The 23121-nt window shown below is 37.1% G+C and overlaps 2 protein-coding genes across 2 annotated transcripts in view; both read right to left on the bottom strand.

Annotated features, from left to right (window-relative positions):
- Nucleotides 1-543: 543 nt before the first annotated feature.
- LOC120543061 (adiponectin receptor protein 1-like) lies at nt 544-11309 on the bottom strand. The gene is made up of 6 exons (XM_039775908.1): nt 10759-11309; nt 3731-3902; nt 3424-3610; nt 3022-3209; nt 2295-2488; nt 544-672 (listed from the first exon to the last, which is right to left on the bottom strand). The coding sequence occupies exons 1-6, from the start codon at nt 10924-10926 to the stop codon at nt 544-546; spliced, it is 1038 nt and encodes a 345-aa protein (XP_039631842.1). The 5' UTR covers nt 10927-11309.
- A 2038-nt stretch (nt 11310-13347) lies between these two features.
- The window catches only part of gpkow (G patch domain and KOW motifs), a 31424-nt gene continuing 21650 nt past the window's right edge, over nt 13348-23121 (bottom strand). The window contains exons 7-11 of the mRNA XM_039775903.1: nt 22195-22366; nt 18652-18796; nt 17101-17170; nt 16931-17016; nt 13348-16402 (exon numbers count right to left, since the gene is read on the bottom strand). Coding sequence (XP_039631837.1) covers nt 16277-16402; nt 16931-17016; nt 17101-17170; nt 18652-18796; nt 22195-22366 — 599 coding nt within the window. The 3' untranslated portion in view covers nt 13348-16276. The remainder of the gene's footprint in view (nt 16403-16930; nt 17017-17100; nt 17171-18651; nt 18797-22194; nt 22367-23121) is intronic.

Here is a 23121-nt window from a genome sequence, read left to right as displayed (position 1 = left end):
CAGGAACTAAACCCAAGATGGAATATCATAGTACCACAGCTGCAAACCTCCACTCACTAGTTCACTTACACTAGGTCAATTTACACTTGTAAATTAACCTACAATTATATCTATGAGATAAAGGGGGATGCTGGGGGACCTGAAGGAAAAATAGGTGAACACAGAGAGACATCACAACTATAGTAACTTGAACAGAAATCATAACCAGATACAAGAAGATCTGATGTACTAGTACTATCCATTGCAACCATGAAATATTAACAGTTTAAAACAATGGAATAAATGCATATTTAAATGTAAATAGCACAGGCCCTAAAGGTCTCCGAAAAATATTATATATGTGTCAACATGTACTCATATATTGTAAGGCTACAGTTAAACTAACTTGTTGGCAAGTATTAGTAATGCAAATATATGTATTTGCTCACAATATGCCAGGGACGTTGCAGTGTTCAAACTATGTTTAAAATTTCTTATAAATACTGTATTATTAAATAATTTCAATCATTTAAAAATATGGTAAGCAGTCTCCTGTGTGGGTATTCACAGAACAGCATCAGCATTACAACCACCCTCAGGTGAAGACCGAAATTCCTGCAACTGGGATATGCCATGCAGATGAACCACAGCTCCAGCAACCACCAACATATGAAAAATCTGGTGTGAGTGGAACTACCAGAAAAAAGAAGAAAAAATGTAAAAATTAAAATGAACACAAAAATGTGTTATGATTTGGAAATTAGAATCTCTCATCTGTTGCCAGTTATATTGAGCTAATTAATAAGGTACAATTAGTTACAAAGTACTATAATAAGCATTCATATATGAGTCACTGAACTACAAATCATGACTTACATATATACATACATAATATATATATATATATTTGTATGTATGTGTATATATATTGGTATGTATATATATATATATATATACATACAATATATATATATATATATAATTTATTCATGCATCCATTTTCCAAAAACTACTAAATGCAACATGTGTGTCTTAGGGTGTATATCAGATGTGGTAACTATTTTAAAAGATGAAAATACAATTATTTTATCTAAATATTATTATGATTCTTTGAAATTAACAATAAATTGCCCTATTGTAACCTTTTATGTATATATTTTTCAAATGTATCTGAAACACTTTCCATGAATAATCTAATTTATTATTAGGAACATATAGTCTTTCATTAAGTTATGCAGACAGTTATCTGTTTGTAACAGTCTTTACAACAAATAGAGGATTACAAAAAATAGTTTTATTTGCATTAGTTATTTACTGTATCTAACAAATATGTTTATAATCACTGCTTTGGGAAAGGCAGAATGTGCTCTATTGATAAGTAGGAATTCCTTAGAGAGAAAAAAATGCTAAACCCTACCTATTTTACACAAATGTCAGAATGGGGCATGGGATGGCTCACCATGACAGAGCATGGGTAACATGGAATGGAGAGACAAAAAAAAAACCGAAGCATAACTGTTTTTGAAATTTGTGTTTATGCTTGAAGAAAAACTGCCATTCATAAAGTACTGGAATTTCAAAAACTTCACAAAACATAAACATGCCTATTTAATCTAAGTTGTGTGTATAATATTATATTTCGGCCTGGGTTCTTTCCTTGGGTTGGGGTTCGTATCCATGTGTTTTAGTCGTTTGTCGCTGAGCTGTTTATTTAGGTTAATGCTACTTTTGTTAACTGTATATTACAGTATTTTGTTAACTGTATGCTATGCTTTCTTAGCCTGTGCTATGTTCCATGTGTTTTGTGGGTGGTCCCCCAAGAGTCAGGGGCATCTTCAGGATTCCACTCTATATAACAGAAGGGTCTTGCACAGTTACAGACAGTTCATTTTGAATGTGCTTAGGACTGATAAGTTCTTATGTTTTCTGTGATTGTGCTTAGTGATTTCATATTGGGACTTTTGTTTTCCTTGCTGGCAACTCGTTTTTTTCTTTTTGTGTTGTACAAAGCTTCAAGGTATTACAGAACATTTTTGGACTATGTACTTTGGGTCTCTCCAGTGATTGTGACTTAGTCATAACATTCAACACTTCAACATCAACACATGTACATTAATGCATCATGACTTTATGATGATTAATACTCTATTAGGTGTTAGATATTTGGAATGACACAATATGTGTAAATAAAGGGCAATTTCCTTTACAATTAGTTTTTTCCTATGTGTTTTCACCAGTTACCATTCAAACAATAATGTTCAGAAAATTACTTTTTAACAGTGAACCTAAAATTATGTTGTGTTAGAATATCTTACCCATATGTCAAATCTGCCAGGGAAGAACCTTTCTGGAATGCGACAAGCATAAAGAACCACTCCTGTCAGAAAACATATGGCCATAACACATAACCAACCAAGCTGTCCAACTGTCATGGCTTTAAAGAAGCCTTCAACAAGGGCTACATGTATGACTGGCACAACAGAACCAAGGGCAAAGCAGAGGAACAATCCTGCAATACAGACAGACATCAAGATATAGAAGAATGCCTATCCAAATTCCTACCATCTTAAAAAATAAATAAGTTCTACAAACAATATTAAAAATAGCAAATAGTCTCTGCAAATCAGTGAAAAAATTGCCTTCTGGTTAAAGATAAGAATAAACCTCAGAAGGTAACTTCTTCCATTATATTAAAACTCTTTGCCAAGCAAATTCAGAAATGTTGAGTTGGAAATTTAAAAATACAAGGTTACTGTACCAAAAGCTTAGCAGTTTACTACTGCGCCAACAACATTATGAACAACTATGGTTGCCTCCTAGCAAAATATTGAGAATACTAGTCGCAATAAGCCATGTTCAATTCTAAAATTATCCTTGAGTGCTATAAGTATGCTTCTTTTACTAAAATAAAGCTGGTGTTGGACAGGAAAACAAGTTGGAAAGGAAATTTTAAATTCCAACATTTAAGATGTCCTTCTAAAAAAGAAATAAGCAAACAAAGATCAGGTAGCTCTTGCATGTGTCTGAGCAGCAGATAAATACCTGCACGAAGAGGTCTGCTTTTGGGTTTTGAGAAATAGTCCTGCTGTGAAACGGTTATTGTGGTGATTCCCAAGATACAGCTGACAACCAAATAAAGGAGCTGAGGCACTGGAGAACAGTAAAGCGAATAATACAGCCATGGCAAGAAGCAGCCTACTATCATGAAGGCAATTCCATAGTAATCCAACCTACAGACACAAGTGAGAGTAGTAAAATGACAGAAGCAAAAGATCATACAGCCAAATTTTGATAAGAAAAACAGCAATGCTCATTTTATTATTATATTTAATTTTTTTTTTTTTTCTTGACATGATACGGAGAAGTAACTGATTAAGATAGACTGGAATAATATGTATATAAAATTTATATCAGGCATGATGAAGACTGCTTGGAAGAGCTTACTTGTTGAATATTCTGGACACTCTCTCTGAGTGGCAGATGAAAGTGTGAAACATAAAGGAGAACAAAAAGCACAACCCAGTACCCACGAAGAGCAAAGAAATTGCGAGCTTCTCCTGAAAAGGGTTTACAAAGTTAATTTCAGGGATGAACATATAATTGATACCAAGGACCAGGATGACAATGAAGCCTGTAACACAGAAAGGCACAGAAATATTCACAGGCATATCATGATTTAATTTTAATTACTTGTAAGAGAAAAGAAAAACACTTGTTGATTTAAATGAAAACAGATGAAGGTTCACCTCACCAATAAGATGTGTCCAGATGTTGACAGTCTCAGTATGAATCAAGAAGATGCTCCTGAAGCAAGCTTGGAATGATGGCATGGGTGGCCGGTGTCCATTATGCAGGAAGTTATTGTCTTTCACCCAGCTGGGTAGCATCTCAAAAGGAATAACTTTCCAATGTGTTTGTAAAGTCTGTAAACAAATACAAGTATTACTAACATTTTTGTAAAAGTAAATCTCACAAGGGCTTATATTTTTCAATGCAGAGAAACAGGCTAGAAATAAGGAATAAATTATAGAATAACAGCAGGCAAGTAAGTTTGGGTTTGGACCGAGGATGCAAAGTTTAATAAGATGACTCTTGCTATATTTTGCTAGTAATTCTTTAAATGTTTCAATATAAGACAATTATTAAAATGATATACAAAACGGTGATACATATGGCGTTTTCAATATAGGGCCCATATTAATACAGACATCCTAAACCAGACTTTTAGACTTTCAACTTGTGTGAGTAAAAGTATCTCTATAATTATCTTCCAAAATAATGAACCTAATAAAACACTGTCTCTCAATAGTCTTACTGGGCAAACATGAGAATTGCTAAAGAATTCCAAAAAATAAATCTGTAAGACTGTGCTTCACATTAAATAAATAAAAAAATGAATACAAACTGAACATACATACATAGATACAGCAAAACTGTGTTTCATACACAAGAGTGAGAATTCCCTATTCCAGACCTAATGTAAAGATTACGCTACATTCTTCCTGGCAAACAACAGTGAATTACACTCTCTTCGGTAGCCAGTGTCCCGGAGCTAATAACTTTTCCCATCGGGCTATCAAAATGTTACAGGCTACCTGAAATTATATTCCGAATGAAATTGAATTCCTTCCTTTATTTGCTTTCTCTGTTCTCATGACATATTACTTGAATGAAAAAAAAGAAAGATCATGGAAGAAACAGGTTTTTAATAATGATGATTTGTCTGCAAACACGTGTAAGCCTGTGTGGGTGTGTAATGAGTGTACTTCTCTCTTTCATAGTGTAATGATCAGGATGGAGATTCAGAGGGCCATGTGGCTCGACAGCTACTGTGCTTTTGAGAAGGTGAAGTTCGTTATGCAAATGAAACATCTCAGTTAGAGGGGAAGGTCCCAGGAAAAAGGGTGGAAGGAGCACAAGAGACAGGATGGAGTGTGGAAAGTGCTGGAATGGAAATACCCTGTCTCTGCATTGGTGAGAGGGAGGAAGAGGACACACTGCGCCATAGCGGCACAGTGTGCAGGAAGTAAGTGCAGAGTGAACAAGAAAGTAGAGGGGAACAACAGCAAAAGAATGACATGCTTCTGGGATGTAACACTGAAACAGAAGACGAGCAGTGTGAAGTTGTTTCTAAGAGTCCAATTGCGATTGAGAAGTTCAGACGTTATATTCAGAAATCTGTGTGATGGATATATAACCTTTCAGTGGCAGAAAGAAAATTCAATTCAGTGGCAGAAAGAAAATTCAAGAAAAGCTGATGTCATTTTACACAACGTCTTGTCATAGCACATTGTCAGAATTATCGACAGCAGCTTACACCACTGCAAATTGCTCGACATGTCAAATTTAGTGACTTCACATCAACATCCATGCAAAGTCATGCTCGTCCCTTGTTGTTACAACCATTAGCCTGTTGCTTGATTGAGCTTGCACTGTACGAAAGGTTAATAGGTGAGCTCACAAACTGGAAAGAGCCACTGGGTATGTCAGATAACATTACTGGTGGTCATACGAGCTCACCGTCAACTGCCTCAGAAAAGAAGTGTCCGAGGAATTCTGTAGTGTGGAGATATTTCGACTATTTAAAGTCCAGCAAGAAGCAGAGTAACACGCACTGCAAATTGCGTCAAAAGCATCTTCCCACAAAGACAGGCAATACCACTAAGATCATATAAATGAAGAGTAGGACTGAAAATCATTTAAAGAGTTATCTAATGTGACAAGGATGCAGAAGATGTTATGAAGACAGAAAATTTACGGATTTAAATAAGTTAAACAAAATGACTTTAAGCAAAAAAAAAAAAAAAATCACACATACAAGAAGGAGATACAATTGTATCATCAACATAATCAGCATTACTTAGAATGTAAGAAAAGTAGCGTTGTTTTGAGGATGCCAATTATTATACACTGTTTTATTTAAAATGTTAAGGTGTCATGTTCAACCCAGTATTTAACTTCTACAAGGCAAGTCCTTATCCAGTAGATCTGTGATGAATACTCATTTTAACATGAAGATAAATTCAATTATCATCACCAAGAAAGTGATAACCAAGCCAAGTCAATGAACATTACTATCAAGGGGAAGAATGCTGAATGCTATAAAAGACAAAGGGTCAAGGACAGATCTTGAGAAGTTCATATGCGACTTATACTGAGCTGGACATGCTGGCACCAAGACCAATAAATTTGTGCCTGTCTTTAAAGTATGTGCTAAAGACACCAAAGATGTCCCATGCTTCACCTACAAAAGATGCATTTGGTACAATGCACATAAAGCTTATCCACCCAAAAATCACAGTAACAGTACTCTCAAGTACTGTGTAGTTGAGACTGTCTCTCTATAATGGGAACAGAGGCTCTGGTAAGGATAAAATAGAAAAAGAACAGCTAAAGATATGTTGGCACAAAACCGGTTACACTCTGTCAAAAAGCTTATATTAACAAAAAATGTATTTCTTCCTTAAGTCCAGGGTTCGTGTCACAGGTCCTCCCTGCGTGAAGTTTGCATGTTATTCCTGTGTTTGTGTGGGTTTCTTCCAGGTACTTGGGTGTACTCCAACAGTCCAAAGACATGCAAGTTAGGTGGCGATTGGCAATACTAAATTGGGCCAAGTGTGTGAGTGTGTGTTTGTACTGCAATGGACTAGCACACTGCCCAAGGTTTGCTCCTGCTTTGCACCCTATGATGGCTACGATAGGCTCCAGCACACCCTGTGACAGGACAAAGAAGGGTAGAAAACAAATCTCTTCCTTAAACAGAAAGCTCCGAAGTACACCACTAATTCACCCTAAAAAAAGTAAGGAAAATAAATGTCTTGGGATCAATCCTGTGGTCACTCCTTATGCATAAAAGATTCTCCATTATTCCAACCCAAAGGACTGACTTCGGAAATCAGATAAAAGGATTCTTCTACAAAGTTTTTTTTTTGTTGTTAAACTATGTTTCCCTATTTACCTGAAATCCATAGAAAAATTCTTAAAAACCTCCATTTGTTTTCTTGACACGGCCCCAACTGCTTTTTTAAAGAAGTCTCTGATATGCTAATTGTTGGTGTCAACATAGTTAACTCGTCTATAGATACGGGGGTCTTCCTAGATTATCTAAAGACTATAGTTGTTAAATCATTGCTAAAAAAGAAAATTCTTGAAACCTGCCGTCTTAGACAACTTTAGACTTACTTCTAATCTGCCATTGTAAATAAAACTCAAGAAAAAGCAGTTTTTCAGCAGTTAAATGATTTCTTGATGAGTTTCTGTCAGGTTTTAGACCAAATCATAGTACAGAAACTGCACTGATATAAAGTAGTAATGACTTGCAGGTTAATGCAGACAAAGGCCACAAATCTGTTCTTGTTCCATTAGATCAGAGTGCAGCATTTGACACCATACACTACAGTGATCTCATAAATCTTAGACAATGGGTCAGCTTATCCAGCAGTGTCATATTGTTTTCAGTCTTATCTAACAGATAGGGAGTTATTTGTTAGTTCCAGTAATTATAGTTCATGGATCCAGGATATTGTATATGGTGTGCCACAAGGATCTATTCTGGACCTGCTGTTTTTTTTTCAATATACCTACATTCATTAGTTCAGATTATCTCAAAACATTAGGTGAACTACCACAGTTATGCAGATGACACGCAGCTTAACTTATCTATTGCACCTGTTGACCCTGATGCACTGGGCTCTCTGACTCAGTGTCTTACAAGTATTTCTGAATGGATCAGTAGTACTTTTCTTAAGCTAAACAAGGAAAAACAAATCTTAAGGGTTGGCAAAAATGGAAATAGTGAAGGTCCTAGAAATAAACGTGTCCCCTTAGCATTAAAATTCAAGGTGGAAGTAAATAATTTAGGTGTAATCATGGACTCTGACATAAACTTTAAATTGTATTAACAGGGTTACTAGGATTGCATTTTTTCCACTTATTAGGACACTGCAAAATTTAGCCTGCTTGTAACGCTGTAAAATGCTGAGAAATTAATCTGTATTGTTTTTAGTTGACTAGATTATTGTAATGTGCTCCTAAGAGGACTACCTAAGAAAACACTAATCGGTTGCAAATGGTTGAAAATGCAGTAGCAAAAATTTAACCAGAAAAGGGAAATTTGCGCACATCTCACCAGTCTGATGATTGTTGCATTAGTTACCGGTACCTGTATTTTTTAGAAGTGACTTTAAAATACCACTAATGGCAGATAAAACTATAAATATTGTTGCTCCTTCTAGAGTGGCGTGTTGTTCAACTTTAATATGGTGGAACTGGTTTCTTGCAGTGTCCCATCATTTGTAGTTCATTTATTAGTTACATTTACATTTACTTCTTTGGCTGACGCCTTTATCCAAGGAGACTTAACAATATTCATGATGCAATTGGTTACATTTCTTTTGGTTTTCCACTTGGAGCACAGACAGGTCAAGTGACTTGCTCATGGTCACACAGTGTCAGTAGTGGGGTTTGAACCCAAAACCTGCGAGTTTGAAGTCCAAAGCCTTAACCAGTTAGTTAGTTAGTGCTCTTTTTCTGTTATACGAAAAGAATCAAGCATTGCATGTACAATTGTCTGCTGTGAATGAGCCACAAAAATGCATATTCTCACATGGTTCCTACATTTTTTGGATCTTGCAATGATCTGTGGAGAAGGGCGGGGGTCTAGTATTAACTTCTGTGCAAGCCTTATTGCAAAACGGCCCTAATCTTGAGGTTTGATTGACATTTTTGCCAGGAGGGGACAAGGGGGACTGATATGGACACAACACCTGCTGCTTACACTCAGCCCATCTCTCCTGCTGCCAGACCTGGCAGTAGTGCACAAATTTTAACTGTGCAGTGCAGCTGTTACTGAACTGCAGTGCAGGTGTTATTGAGGGACAAAGCTCATTGACTATAACTCATTGCTCAGCAACAAGCCAACACCCTTTCCTTTACGGGGGTCACTTCCTCACAGTGTTTGATGCTATAGCCTCCAGATCAAACAAGTGTCTCAGCTTAATGGAGGACATATTTACAAGATTAACTGTAAACTGCTCAATTTATTCTAAAGTTTTCTGCACCAAGTTGAAAGCTTTTTTTAAGTTCAATGTGTTTACTTGCAGTTCTGCATGTGATTCAATTTGTGGTTCAAAAATTTTAAATTTGACTTCTTCATCTTTAAATGCAACATTGCTTCTGTAGGCGGCAAGTACATAAATCAAACATTTTCCATGGGTGTGCAGCATAGAAAATGTTTTCAATAATTTGTTATGTAGAATGACAAGTTATAGATTGTCCCTAGAGTGTGCTTGGTGTGTGTGTGTGCCCTCTGGTGGGCTGGCTCCCTGCCCAGGGTTTGTGTCCTGCCTTGCACCTTGTGTTGGCTGGGATTGGCTCCAGCAGACCCACGTGACCCTATAGTTAGGATATAGCGGGTTGGATAATGGATGGATGGATGGGGATAGAATTACAAGCAGGCTGTCTTTTAGCCTTGAACCCCTGCAGATTTTTTTCCTTCAGCTTAACAGGAGGTTTATTTCTTTTCTGTCCCCCAGCCATCTGACCTTATCCTTGTACTTGTTTTTAGAGAATTTGAATACGATACAATAGGTAATGACTCTTCCTATCTACTAATTATACATCTATTCTTATACAAGCCTATTGATTTATTTAAGTTATGTTGTTGAAGTAATTATTCATTTGACATTTACTTAAACGTTTTTGGTTACAATACTTATTTATGGTGAAAACTGGTTGACAGGATCGGTTTCATTTTCCACCTTTAAATCGAAAATAAAAATTAAAGAAGCACCTTATACAGAGGTTATGGGATAATTCTGAATGACACCAAAGCTGCAAGTTCTGTGTAATCTACCTTGTCCTTCAAATAATTCTTTGCAAAAACACTTATGTGATTGTTAAACAATATTCATAACAAGTTGTCAAAGGAGCAAAAGTTAAAAATCTAATCATGGAAATATAATGCTTATTTTATGTCATTGCAGAAATCAACTTAAATCGTGGTAAAAATAACAAGAGGTGAAAATCATTCAGTTGTGTAAATAGAAACAAGCCACGCTTAAGTTGAATGACACAACAATTGGTTCAAATATACTTTTCGAAATGAAAGAAGGGACACCTGATCAGGACATCAGTAGTAATATGAAATTTACTCAGTGAATCTTTTTCCATCGATAAACTATGACATCTGCTCGTTGACTTTCATTATTAAGATTACGGATCACAAACACAGGTTAAACGATGAGGTTGGAAGCATGCACGGATACCGCACGTTGCCACACCCACCACACGACGAACCACCTCGGGATCCCAGATTAGGACCCGGGCGCAGTCATCCAGCGGATGACGCCTCAGCACCACATTAGTTCAAGGAATTGGAACATTGTGTAAGGTTTTTTTACAGTGGCTGGAGTGCCCCCTAGTTTTACATGCAAGTTGGAGGCCCTACTGGCAGAGTAGGACGCAGGTTAACGTCATACTCAGGACAGAGCAACTGCAGGTTAAGGGCCTTAGCGGCTTAATAAATAAACAGATGGCCAGACCCCCGTGACCGTGTCTTAGGATATAGAGGGCTGGATGATGACTGACTGACTCTTTCGCTTTTGGGTGAAGTAATGTATGTGACACCGTTTCAACTGTACACACGTGTAAACGGCCAACCCATACATTTAATATTGTAAATTACTTTGAATACATAAAATACATAAAAGAAAAGATGTACAAGAATACTGAGAAGAAACAAAAGTGTTGTATGGGGTGCAATGTTGTTTTGCAATTTACCTGGGACTCTTCGGTGCTCCGTTTTCCTGTTTTCGGCTCCGGAGGTTCAACATGTGAAGTCAGCGCTGTTGGTTTGTTCAGGTGTCTTTGTAGAAGGGGCATCAAAATAAGGACCGCAGAGGCCAAGGCGACGACGAACAAGTCATCCACAGATCGTTCACCAAGCATGTTAAATCGTTCATAAACGCAGAGGGAGCGTTTCGGAGAAGCAATACCATCATGACCTGCCACTCTCAGGTGGTTCCAAGCTGGGCACTGAACAGGCGGAGTGTGGAGCTCAGCTGAAGTACCGCACGGCTCGAGATACCGAAGAAAAGCGCGCGAGTGTGTCGGACCAGCAGGCCGCGGCACAAGTGTCGGGAACCATTAACCCTTTAGCAGCCAGACTGTTAACTCCTCACGGTCATTCACACCTATGCCAAATATGTCCAGTTGTTTTTGATACAAATAATTTTGTTACTATATGTAATTTAGTTCGGTTGTTTGTGAACTCCTAATTGATTATAGTAAATAAGTATTATTTAGGGCTAAAAATGAGAACTGAGAGAGGTACAAAGTGACGTATTCTCGGTGCGCAATAAAAAACGAAACTAAAAGCTGAAGAAGAGCCGATAACTCAGGGCTCATAAAACAATGGTAAAAGAAAACAAACAAACAGCTTTTTGAAATAGCTTTTACAGGTACTCACGGACTCTTTCTAACTGAATAAGGATAGCAGCTGTTCACTGAAACAATACAATTGTCTCCATGCTTCGATCGTCAAGTGACAGCTATTGCTCACGTATCTTGTAATCATCCATCATCCAACCCGCAATATCCAAACTAAAGGGTCACGGAGGTCTGCTGGAGCCAATCCCAGCCAACACAGGGATCAAGGCAGGAAACAAACCCCGGGAAGGACGCCAGCCCACCGCATGGCGCACACACACTTATCGCCAATGCACCTAATCTTCATGTCTTTGGAGTGTGGAAGGAAACCGGAGTACCCGGAGGCAACCCACGCTGACACGGGGAGAACATGCAAACTCCACGCTGGGAGGACCCGGGTTCCCTAACTGCGAGGCAACATTGCTACCCACTGCGCCACCGTGCCGCCCAGCTTATGATCAACTGAAAAGAATTAACCAGTTATAAGAATACATACGTTTAGTTTTAATCAAGCTACAGTTTGGCACCGACACTTCAATATATAGACAAGAGTGTTCGCGCGGTGTTTCTGAGAACATAAACAAAATTAAGGAACACAGTACCAAGTGCATTGAAAAGTAAGGGAACTACAGTACGCTGAAAAACAATTGGTCTGTAGATTCTCTATTGTAGTTTAATAAATTTTAGAAATACAATGCAGATTATTAATGTAATGCATGTAGTGTATTGTATATGTACAGTGTTAATGTCAGACCAAGGAGAAACCCACACAGGTGAGGTCTGTACAACAGCTGAGAGATGAGTAACATAAACAGGGCGAAGTACAGCTACCAGACAGATGCCCCTTGGACAATGTCTCCCAGCGATTGTGTGACTTGGAATTGACACCCGAATGCCTTTATGACTCAAAGTGGTGTGTCCCATGGTCATAAGCAGTAATTTACCATCCACAGCAGGTCATACAAAAAGCGATCATTGACCATTACTGGTGTCCCGGCAGCTGTCCTTCTTACTTATTTATTATTAACATAGGCCCTTTGTGGAATTCTCCTTTGAGGAATAAATCATTTGGATAAGTGGCACCACAAACAAGTGCACAAGGCAAACATGACCCAATAAACAGAAATATGCAAAAATGGCCACAGGGCTTACGATATGCTCAAGTATTTGCTCTTCTCTGTGTGGTAAGGTCCACAGTTTTGATCTGACACTCAAGTGCTGAGTATTCTTCTTTTGGTAGCTGCTTTTAAAACCTCAGCCATTGCAGCCAGTGGCCCTCTTTACTTTATACACCTGCAGATTTGCTTGCAAACCTTAAACTATTTTAGCTAGGCACTCATGCAGGTTTGTCTTAATAGCAGACTACTTTTCAGCTTTTGGTGGTCGATTTTTTCATCTTTAAACCATAATATAGAAGTAAAGTTGTAAGTAAATGCTACAAGTAGTTGAAGAATGTTTAAGTGTTTTACATGTCTTTTTGAACACAGAACACATTTTTAAAATTTAGCTATCATTAATATCTTTCACTGAATGAAACTAATTGCAGTAACCCTATCAAAGCCTACAGGTTTGCTAAGATACAATACTCTCTCTCTCTCTCAATGGATACTTCCACTTTAACTGTTTCAGATTTGCCTTTTACAACAGGTAAATTCACTTGGAAAGCCACTTTAAGAATTATATGTTTGCCTTTCACTCATGACAATTACATTCTAACAAGTGAATTAATTATAAACTATAATACCGACTATACATTTCAGAGATTTACCATTATGTTTTCAACTCGTCTAAATTAAGAAATCTATATCTTTCCACATAAGTATTGGTTAGTCAGAACACTAATTAGGGAAATATATAATGTACTTCCCGAGAGAGAGAGAGTGCGGCTGGCAGGGGGTGCCCAACTCCCCAAACCCAACACATACAGATGTAGGACACAAGTTCAGTCACACATTTTTTTTATTTTTCTTGTGCAAAATGCTTTTCCATTGTTTCCCATCTGCTCAACACAGTGTTGAGTCCAAACCACAATAACCACAATAAAAGCACCAAACACTTTGCCTTTTCTTCTCTTATCTCTCTCTCTCTCTCTCTCCTTCCTTCTTCTGCCTCCACTCCTCTAGCAAACGTTATCCTCTCCCTCCCGACTCTGGCTCCCCGACTGGAGTGAGGAGGGTCATTTTATATAATATCTAGAAGAGCTCTAGGTGTCCCGTAGTCTCAACCCGGCAGCCGTTCTGGGTGTGGTGGAAATCCTGCAATAAAGGGCTCCTCAGTCCCTACAGTTCCCCCTGGCGATATCCACGGGACCCAACACGGCTGTAGAAAAGTCCAAATACCACGAAGACCTTTGGGAGTCTGTGGTCCCATAGCAACCCAGGAGGGCATGTTCTCTAGCCTGGTCTTTCCATTGAGGAGGTGTCCCATCTGCCACACATATATATGTACATGTAACAGAATTTTTCTTAATTATATTTTTAAAATCTCTTATAAATTTTCACAATTTAACAGTTATCTGTTTATAAGTTATCTAAAAATACATTTTCAGCAGCTGGCATTCTAATTAATGGAAACTGACAGACTTCTGGCATTGACATCAATGGAACTTACATTGTAGAAGACTATAATTACATTTGACTACTTGTAGAGTTACACTACTATAGTAATTAAATAAGTGTTATAATAAGCCAGTATTTCTACTCATCTAAAATGCATACAAATAGTACAGATGAAAAGGCTTAACATGCTATTTTACTTTAATCTGTAGAATGTGTAAAATTACTTTCTGCTGACATACAAAGTTAAATATTTGTTACCACAAAATTAAACTCAATTTGTCAGACTTAGAAAAAAGTCTCCTTTGTTGCAGGACTCATCTACAGTACTAAATATTCGCTTAATTAAATGACCTATTTCAGAAGGCAAAAGAACACATGAACATGAATTATTATTTTCAAGAAAATTAGTATTACTGTTCCCTAAGAATAATTTGTTTGGAAAATAGTACTTTTAAATCTCTGTTTTTAAAATCTATAAGTGAACAGTGCATAATCCTAATTTACATGCATATACTGTATTACTTGCTGAATGAAATGTTAATTACAATGACCATGATATTGACCCTATTTGGTCACTTCTGCACCATTTGGGAAGACCATTTCTCCATGTCCAGACAAAGGTCAATCAAAATAAATAGAACTGTGGTAAATGTAAAATTTATACACTTTACACACTCGGGTATAACTGATAAGTCTCTGATTGTAGCAAAACCTTTATCTAGTGTGTTTATGAAACAGCAACATTCACTATTCCTGATTTAAAAAAAAAATTGTCAGAATGTGAATCAACCTTCAAAATAATGCGGAGGTTTCAGGGATGCAAAATTCCATTGAAAGGACAGAATTTGCTATTTAATTTATTTACATAAAACTCTAAGCATCCATGGAAACCCCAAATCACTCATGTTGATCTAAAAAAGTATTTTAGTTTTACATTTTCAGTCATATGATCAAAGTAAAGTTCATACATTAGTTTTTTCTTTTAATGGATAAACTAGAAAACAGACATAATAGGTTAGAAATAAAGTTTACCAAAGTTGTGAAAAATGCCTGAATTTCTTGCTGCCAATTTATTCAGTAAAAATTATTTACTGTATAAAGTCCTTACCAGAAAAATATTTAATTAAAGTAAAGAATCTCTTAATCACTCATAGTTCACATAAGGTATTGATATGGTGGTCTGGTAAATATCAATGATGTGATAAGAGTTTTTATAAAATTGCAAAAATAAAAACATTTAATTTGATGAAATTTATAATAGTTAACAAAAAGTGCCATGCAATGATGTTAAAGAAATACTTAAACAGACTTTTTTGCCTTCTGTCAAAATACATATTCTCAAAAATGCAGGCATTTTTTCTTCATTATTGCTTTACCTCCTTTATTATTACAGGTCATAAAGCTTTTCTCTACACATTTATTTACAGAAAAAATACTAATTGTCCCTTATGGCTCTTCCTGTATTATATATGCATTCAGCCTTTTGTTTTCAAACTCGCCTATCCAGATCAGGTCTGTGATGAGCTCGTGCTTATCCCAGCAGCCCTGAGTGCAAAGCAAGAACCAACTCATGGATGGGACATCAGCCATTTTAGAGTGAAATCACTCACAAAGGGTTAACCTAAAGTTGCCAATTAATTTAACATGCATGTATTTGGGAAATGGGAGGAAAAACTAAACAGAAATGAGAGGAACTTACAAACTCCACACAGACAGTGAATAGGCATTTGAACTATGCACCCTGGAGCTGTGAAGCCACCATGCTAACCAGTGCACAGTCATGCTGGCCCTGTATTATACTGTATATACACATCACTCAAAAAAATGTAGGTAATTTTATACACATTTAATAGTAATAAAGTATACAAACACTTAATACTTTCAATGTAAGTAGGGTTGTTTAAAAAATTCCAAAACATTTTTGAGAATAAGGGCACAAAATAATTAGCAGCCAATATTCAGCACGTGTTAAGAATGGAACTGGTGAAACACTGATAATGAATCTATTAAAAAAAAAATAATAAAAAAAACAAAAAAAAAACACACACACAAGAGAAGACCAAGCTTCCTGGCAGTCTGGTATCTTCTGGGATGAAGTCTTCAAAATCAACAAATATGCATTTTCAATGTATGTGAGACACAGGAGCAATCTGTTGATAGAAAAACCTTTTCCCCAGCCCCACACATGTAAGCCTATGAAGATACACACATGGATTTCTTGTGTATAGTTTCTTTTCTTTTTTTCTTTTTTTTTTTTTAAATCAATAAAACTGTCCACATATTATTGCATTCTTATACAGATGAAGACTCAGCTAAGCTGTCCCACCAATATAATGGCAAATAGCATCATAATCCAGTTTAAACACTTGGTCTTCAAATTTATGAAGCTGAACTAAAGCATAACATTTGTCCTTGTTCCGTTGAAGAATTCTTCCTACCTATAAAAACAAAAAAATAATAATAATTACAGTGCAATTAAAAGCACACTGGCATTTACATGAATATTTCACAGCTGGTAAGACAATTTCAGCTTTTCATCAAAACTATTTTTACAATGGCTCCAGAAAGTAATTAATTGATGTGAATGACTTTGTTCCAAAAACCTGTCAAGTCAACAAAAATATTTTTTAGAATCTTGCACAGTATTCTTAACCTGAATTTTTAAAATACATCTTGCTCGCACATTAATGTGCTCAGTTGGCACTAGGTCTTACTTTAACCAAACTAGTTAAGGCTAAATTACAGATATTATAGTGCATCTCCATGAACATTGAATGCCACTGAAGAGCTTATGCCCTTGATTCTTACAATATCAAGAAGAAACTAAGGAGTAAACTAAAAAACATCACACAATGGGTTCTATACTTTCCAATAGCATTACTGATTTTAGATAAGAACAGAAAACTGCTAGGTGGTGTAAAAAAAAAATATATAAAAAAAAAAACATACATAAAAAAACAACCAACCTGACCCCTGTTCTTGCCAAGCACAACCATGATAAGATCGCTGTGCAATTTTGGAACAATGGTTTCCAACATAGACTGATGGATATCTAATGAATAAGAAAAATAAAGCAATAAATTTACATTACAGAATTTTTTTGTTTTACATTTTTAATCTCAAAACAGCATCTTACCATCTAGCAGAAGGCCTTCATCTGTTCTACAAACACACGTGTCAGGAGTTAGAACATCTTCAATGATCATCTACAATTAAAAATACAGCTTTATGGTCAAGCTGATACCTGTATTCTGAACACATTAGAAATTACTATTATTGCTAAAGAATCTGACATGAAATATTTTGATTAAAAAGGAACCTTCAGGTAACCAAAAAAAAATAAACATTAAGGAAGTAAAAAATATATATATATTATAAATACCCATAAACTACTATTATAAAAGTGTGTTGAATGTCACAGAATTAATCTAGGATGTACTACTTCGGTCAGCATTAAGGAGCCAGCAGTGAAGTTCAATCAATATTCAATACTACTGTCATCTACATATTTAAAAGCTTTGCATTGATATAACATTTATGAAATATCATTTAATGTACAATGTATTTTTCATTTCTTCTTTTTCTTGTTATTATGTCTTACTTTTTCTTTTTATGTATTATATATTACAAACTCTTGCTGTATGCTTTTACTATTATGCTGCATCAGTCTGTCAGAAAAGTATTTCTTGGGTATTGCCATAAAAAAAAAATACTGAGAAAGTTTTTTTCCCCAGAAATTTTTAGCTAAAGGAGTCAAAACTCCTAAACTTAATATAATTGTTACCACACCCAGGCACATGAAGAACCCTACAAATGCTGACCTGCCCAAACTTGGGACTATGTAGCGTTCAGTAACCTTCCACACCCTGCAAACAAGTGCAAGCTCTAAAATTACCTGGAGAATAACAGCCAGATCAATAAAATCACTTCGACTAACAAAGAAAAGAGAAAGACATTGAGCTCCTCTACAACTGAGGCTGAACTCACCTGACACATATTATGTGTTGAATGATTAATCAAGTCAAATATAAAAAGAAAATATTATTTGTATAATGATTAGCTGTTTTTTTTTGTTGTGGTAGTGGTGGTTATTTTGTCACCATTATGAACTGAGTGAGTACTTCGTCCCACAGTGCATTTCCCCACAGCTGATCTGGCCTTTTTGGAAGCTAATGCTCCCTCTAATGGACAAACTTATGTAAAGGGTCTACAGTGCATAATTTATTACCATTTAGAAAGTGTAAGATTTATTTAGAATTTATTTCTTAACATTTGTTAAACCTGTATATATATGATTTTAATAAAATCCTGTCATGAATAGTGAGACTTAAGATTTATTTTGATTTTAACTATATACTAATAAATAATCGCTGCAGGTTACTTGACAGGGAAGTTGAAAGTTTTCGTTCGGGAGTATAGCAACACCTTCTGAAAAATGAGTGACGTGAATTTCTTTTCTTGCATCATTTCTATATATCAGAATTGGTACTATAGGTAATTAGGCTCCAGCTTAATAGTAGAACTTGGGGTGTCAGTGTCACTCAGATTGTGCACTGCATAATTTATAGATTTTTTGTTGGTTGCGGTTTCTTAATCACATTTACTGTAAGTAGCAAAAAAGCCTTCAGCTATTAATACAGCTTAGGCCTTACAGTCTAAAGTCTAAAAATAAAATCCAATCAAAAACCTTAGAATTGTAGTAGTCGCCTTTTTTGAACCGCTTGTCTATGAATCGAACTCGCAGGTCTCTTTGAAGCCAACAGTGCTCTCTAGAAGAAGACTTGCTGTTGCTGGACATCTGCTTAGTTTCTTTGCCAGAATGTACTTCATCCCTGAAAGCAAAATAACTAGATTAGCATCTTCCATAAGTAGGTACTGATGTTCGTACACTGACAAAAAGTAAACTCAAACTACAAAAATGCTAAAACAAACAAACAATTTCTTTCCTTAATATTCAGATGAAATTATTATTTATTTTAGGACACTATCTCGAGTATAGCCCTGCATGCAACATCATTAAAATTGAACAGGTTTCAGGTTTATGTCATTTCATTCTGAAATGGGCCCTGGAATACTATACTGAATGGAATGAGGTCACAACAAAAATGGATCGGTAAGTACACAAAGAACAATTTATAAAACGCAACAGAGAATCAAAAAACTTTACCATTTTCAAAAAATATGTTTTTTTTTTATACCACTGACAATTTAAAGAAATACATCTATTAAAATAATATATAAATTATACATGTGTCTAAGGGTTTAGATAACTTATTGCAAAATTACAAGTTTCACATTCTCTAAATGCAAAAAAGTTAACAGACCACTCCCAGGTATAACAATAAGAAAGAAGTGTTAATGTACAATTACCAGTTACTTGCAAAATTTAACAGATTGGAAAAATTAAAAAAAAGACACAAACTGTGGCTTGCGCAAAAGGATGGGCACCCATGAATTACTTTGTAATCTCCCCCTCATTATGGCCTCAAAGCTAAGTTAAAATGATATACAGTACTATACATTAACCCAGGTAATGAGAATTCTAGATATGAGTAAATAATAATTCCTCTAACCCCTTCAAATCTACACTCAACAACCATGGGCAACTACACACTGCTTAGGCTTGAATATAAAGGTAATTAATTCTTACATAGCACAGAGAAGCTAATAAAAGATACATAAAAGATTAAAGGGGAACTGATAACTATAACTGATATTGTTAAAGGAAGATCTGGAATAAACAGAAACCTCTTTTATAGGAATACATCACTGTAAACAAGCAGCATCATAAATGCAATATCTTCGATTAATCCCTTAACCTGGTTGCCATAAATGTGCTGTTTGTACATTCTCTCTATATCTGTATGAGTTTTCTTTTTACAGTGCATCCGGAAGGTATTCACAGCGCATCACTTTTTACACATTTTGTTATGTTACAGCCTTATTTTAAAATGAATTAAATTCATTTTTTTCCTCAGAATTCTACACAAAACACCCCATAATGACGTGAAAAAAGTTTGAGATTTTTGTAAATGTATTAAAAATAAAAAAATTGACAAAGCACATCTACATAAGTATTCACAGCCTTTGCCATGAAGCTCAAAATTGAGTTCAGGTGTATCCCGTTTTCCCCTGATAATCCGTGACATGTTTCTGCAGCTTAATTGGAGTCCACTTTTGGTAAATTCAGTTGATTGGACATGATTTGGAAAGGCACACACCTGTTTATATAAGGTCCCACAGTTGACAGTTCATGTCAGAGCACAAACCAAGCATGAAGTCAAAGGAATTGTCTGTAGACCTCTGAGACAGGATTGTCTCGAGGCACAAATCTGGGGAAGGTTACTGAAAAATTTCTGCTGCTTTGAAGGTCCCAATGAGCACAGTGGCCTCCATCATCCGTAAGTGGAAGAAGTTCAAAGCCACCAGGACTCTTCCTAGAGCTGGCCGGCCATCTAAACTGAGCTATTGGGAGAGAAGGGCCTTAATCAGGGAGGTGACCAAGAACCCGATGGTCATTCTGTCAGAGCTCCAGAGGTCCTCTGTGGAGAGAGGAGAACCTTCCAGAAGGCCAACCATCTCTGCAGCAATCCACCAATCAGGCCTGTATGGTAGAGTGGCCAGACGGAAGCCACTCCTTAGTAAAAGGCACATGGCAGCCCGCCTGGAGTTTGCCAAAAGGCACCTCAAGGACTCTCAGACCATGAGAAACAAAATTCTCTGATCTGATAAGACAAAGATTGAACTCTTTGGTATGAATGCCAGGCATCACGTTTGGAGGAAACCAGGCACCGCTCATCACCAGGCCAATACTATCCCTACAGTAAAGCATAGTGTTGGCAGCATCATGCTGTGGGGATGTTTTTCAGCGGCAGGGACTGGGAGACTAGTCAGCATAAAGGAAAAGATGACTGCAGCAATGTACAGAGACATCCTGGATGAAAACCTGCTCCATAGCACTCCAGACCTCAGACCGGGGCGACGGTTCATCTTTCAGTAGGACAACGACCCTAAGCACACAGCCAAGATATCAAAGGAGTGGCTTCAGGACAACTCTGTGAATGTCCTTGAGTGGCCCAGCCAGAGCCCAGACTTGAATCCAATTGAACATCTCTGGAGAGATCTTAAAATGGCTGTACACCGACGCTTCCCATCCAACCTGATGGAGCTTGAGAGGTGCTGCAAAGAGGAATGGGCGAAACTGGCCAAGGATAGGTGTGCCAAGCTTGTGGCATCATATTCAAAAAGACTTGAGGCTAGTAATTGCTGCCAAAGGTGCATCGAGAAAGTACTGAGCAAAGGCTGTAAATACTTATGTATATGTGATTTCTCAGTTTTTTTATTTTTAATAAATTTGCAATAACCTCAACTAAACTTTTTCACATTGTCATTATGGGGTGTTGTGTGTAGAATTCTGAGGAAAAACATGAATTTAATCCATTTTGGAATAAGGCTGTAACATAACAAAATGTGGAAAAAGTGATGTGCTGTGAATACTTTCCGGATGCACTGTATATGCCCTAAAGATGCAAGTGTAAGTTTGATTTGTGATTCCAAAAAAGGCCACTTCTGTGCCTGACAACTGGTTCAGGTCTGGCCAACTCAGCAACTTAAACCCAGCAGAAGAAAGCAAAATGCTAAAAGAAGTCCTTAAGAAATTCAGAATTTCATCATGGGACCTAACTGCTGGTGTCAAAGTGCATGGGTCTACCATTAATAAGAGGCTGCATAAATTAGATCTACATGGGAGGTATGCCAGGAGGAAACCTTGGCTGCCCAGAAAGATCATCATGGGAAGACTAAAATTTGCCCATAAACACCTAGGCAAAGACCAGGACTTCTGGAACAATATGCTTTGGACAGACAAGACAAAGATAGAGTTATTTGGCAACAGTACTGTAACACGTTTGGCAGAAACCAAAGACAGCATTTGACCAAAAGAACCTTATACCAACTGTAAGCCATGGTGATAGAAATGTTATGGCTTGGGGCTGCTTTGCTGTATCAGGGCATGGGCACCTTACCATCACAGAATATACAAAGAGTTCTTCATTGTACCAATGGGTTCAGGGTATTATGTACATTCATATGTTAGAAGATGGAAGCTCAAGTGGAACTTACAACATGACAATAACCCTAAAAATATCAGCAAACCCTCCAAAGAATTGCTGAAAAAAAAAATAAAAAATCAGTCATTATTAAATCTGACAAATAAACAAATTTTACATGCCTTTTGTGATCATCTTCATGCTTTCTTTTTCTACTTTTTTCATGATGTTTGTGGGTACTTCTTTGTGAATCCCGACTCTCTGACTGCTGGTGTGCACTCATTTCATCCTGTGACTTGGCTTGTTGTTTCTCCTTCTCCTTTTCTTTTTCCTTGTGGGCTTTACTCAGGCGACCTTGAAGCAGAAGAAAGTAAATTTGACTTCAAATTCAATGACAATTGCAGCTGTGAAAGCTGGTCCGAACACCATCAGACAAACACCAGTAACTTACAAAACACACGTTTATTTACTCTAATAAGTCCCACACAGCACACAGTGCTCCAGCACCAAACACCCCTAAATTTGGGCCTTCCAAAAGTCCGTGGGCCACCTTTCTTCCTCCTGGCACTGCAGCTTCATCCAGCTCCTGACTCTAGCTCCCTGACTGTAGGAAGGCGGCCCCTTTTATATTCACCCGGATGTGCTCCAGGTGCTTGTTGATGACTTTCCGGTGGCACTTTTTAGTGTGTCGGGTGTCGCTGGAAGGTTCTTCCTCCACCTGCCCAGGTGTGGCAGAAGTGCAGGATTCCCTGGCTCCACGACAATTGGGGCACCCCCTGGCGGTGGCCACGGGCCCCTGTAGGTTTGAGCCATCTGGCTAGGTCTCTGTGGTCCCCTCCTTATCCAGGGCGGTTGCCCCCTCGTGGCCCGGGGGATATATAAGCTGCCTCCCGGTCCTTCCAGGCATCCCGGCTGGGTCTAGCCCCCCAGCCTCCTGCCACACAGCTCACACACTATTTTTATAAAATATATACAGTAATGAGTCTATATTAAAGTATACAAAGTTTACCCGGGTAAATTATACAAAGTTTAGCCAGGTAAACAACATGTGGGCTTACAACATGGATAACATACATCTTATATGGAAAATGTACACAACTGAGGTTATC

This window comes from Polypterus senegalus, chromosome 13 (assembly GCF_016835505.1).
Source record: "Polypterus senegalus isolate Bchr_013 chromosome 13, ASM1683550v1, whole genome shotgun sequence".
Taxonomy (NCBI): domain Eukaryota; kingdom Metazoa; phylum Chordata; class Cladistia; order Polypteriformes; family Polypteridae; genus Polypterus; species Polypterus senegalus.
Note: the sequence above shows the minus strand (reverse complement) of the source record. Positions and strands in the feature narration are given on the sequence as shown.

Bases quoted from the DNA above. Each gene is read 5' to 3' on its own strand.
- LOC120543061 (XM_039775908.1), bottom strand. From the start codon at position 10,926: ATGCTTGGTGAACGATCTGTGGATGACTTGTTCGTCGTCGCCTTGGCC. The intron at 3,903-10,758 runs GTAAATTGCAAA...ATTTGTTTACAG, and splicing joins GGAGCACCGAAGAGTCCCAG to ACTTTACAAACACATTGGAA. The intron at 3,210-3,423 runs GTAAGCTCTTCC...TTGTGTCTGTAG, and splicing joins GTGTCCAGAATATTCAACAA to GTTGGATTACTATGGAATTG.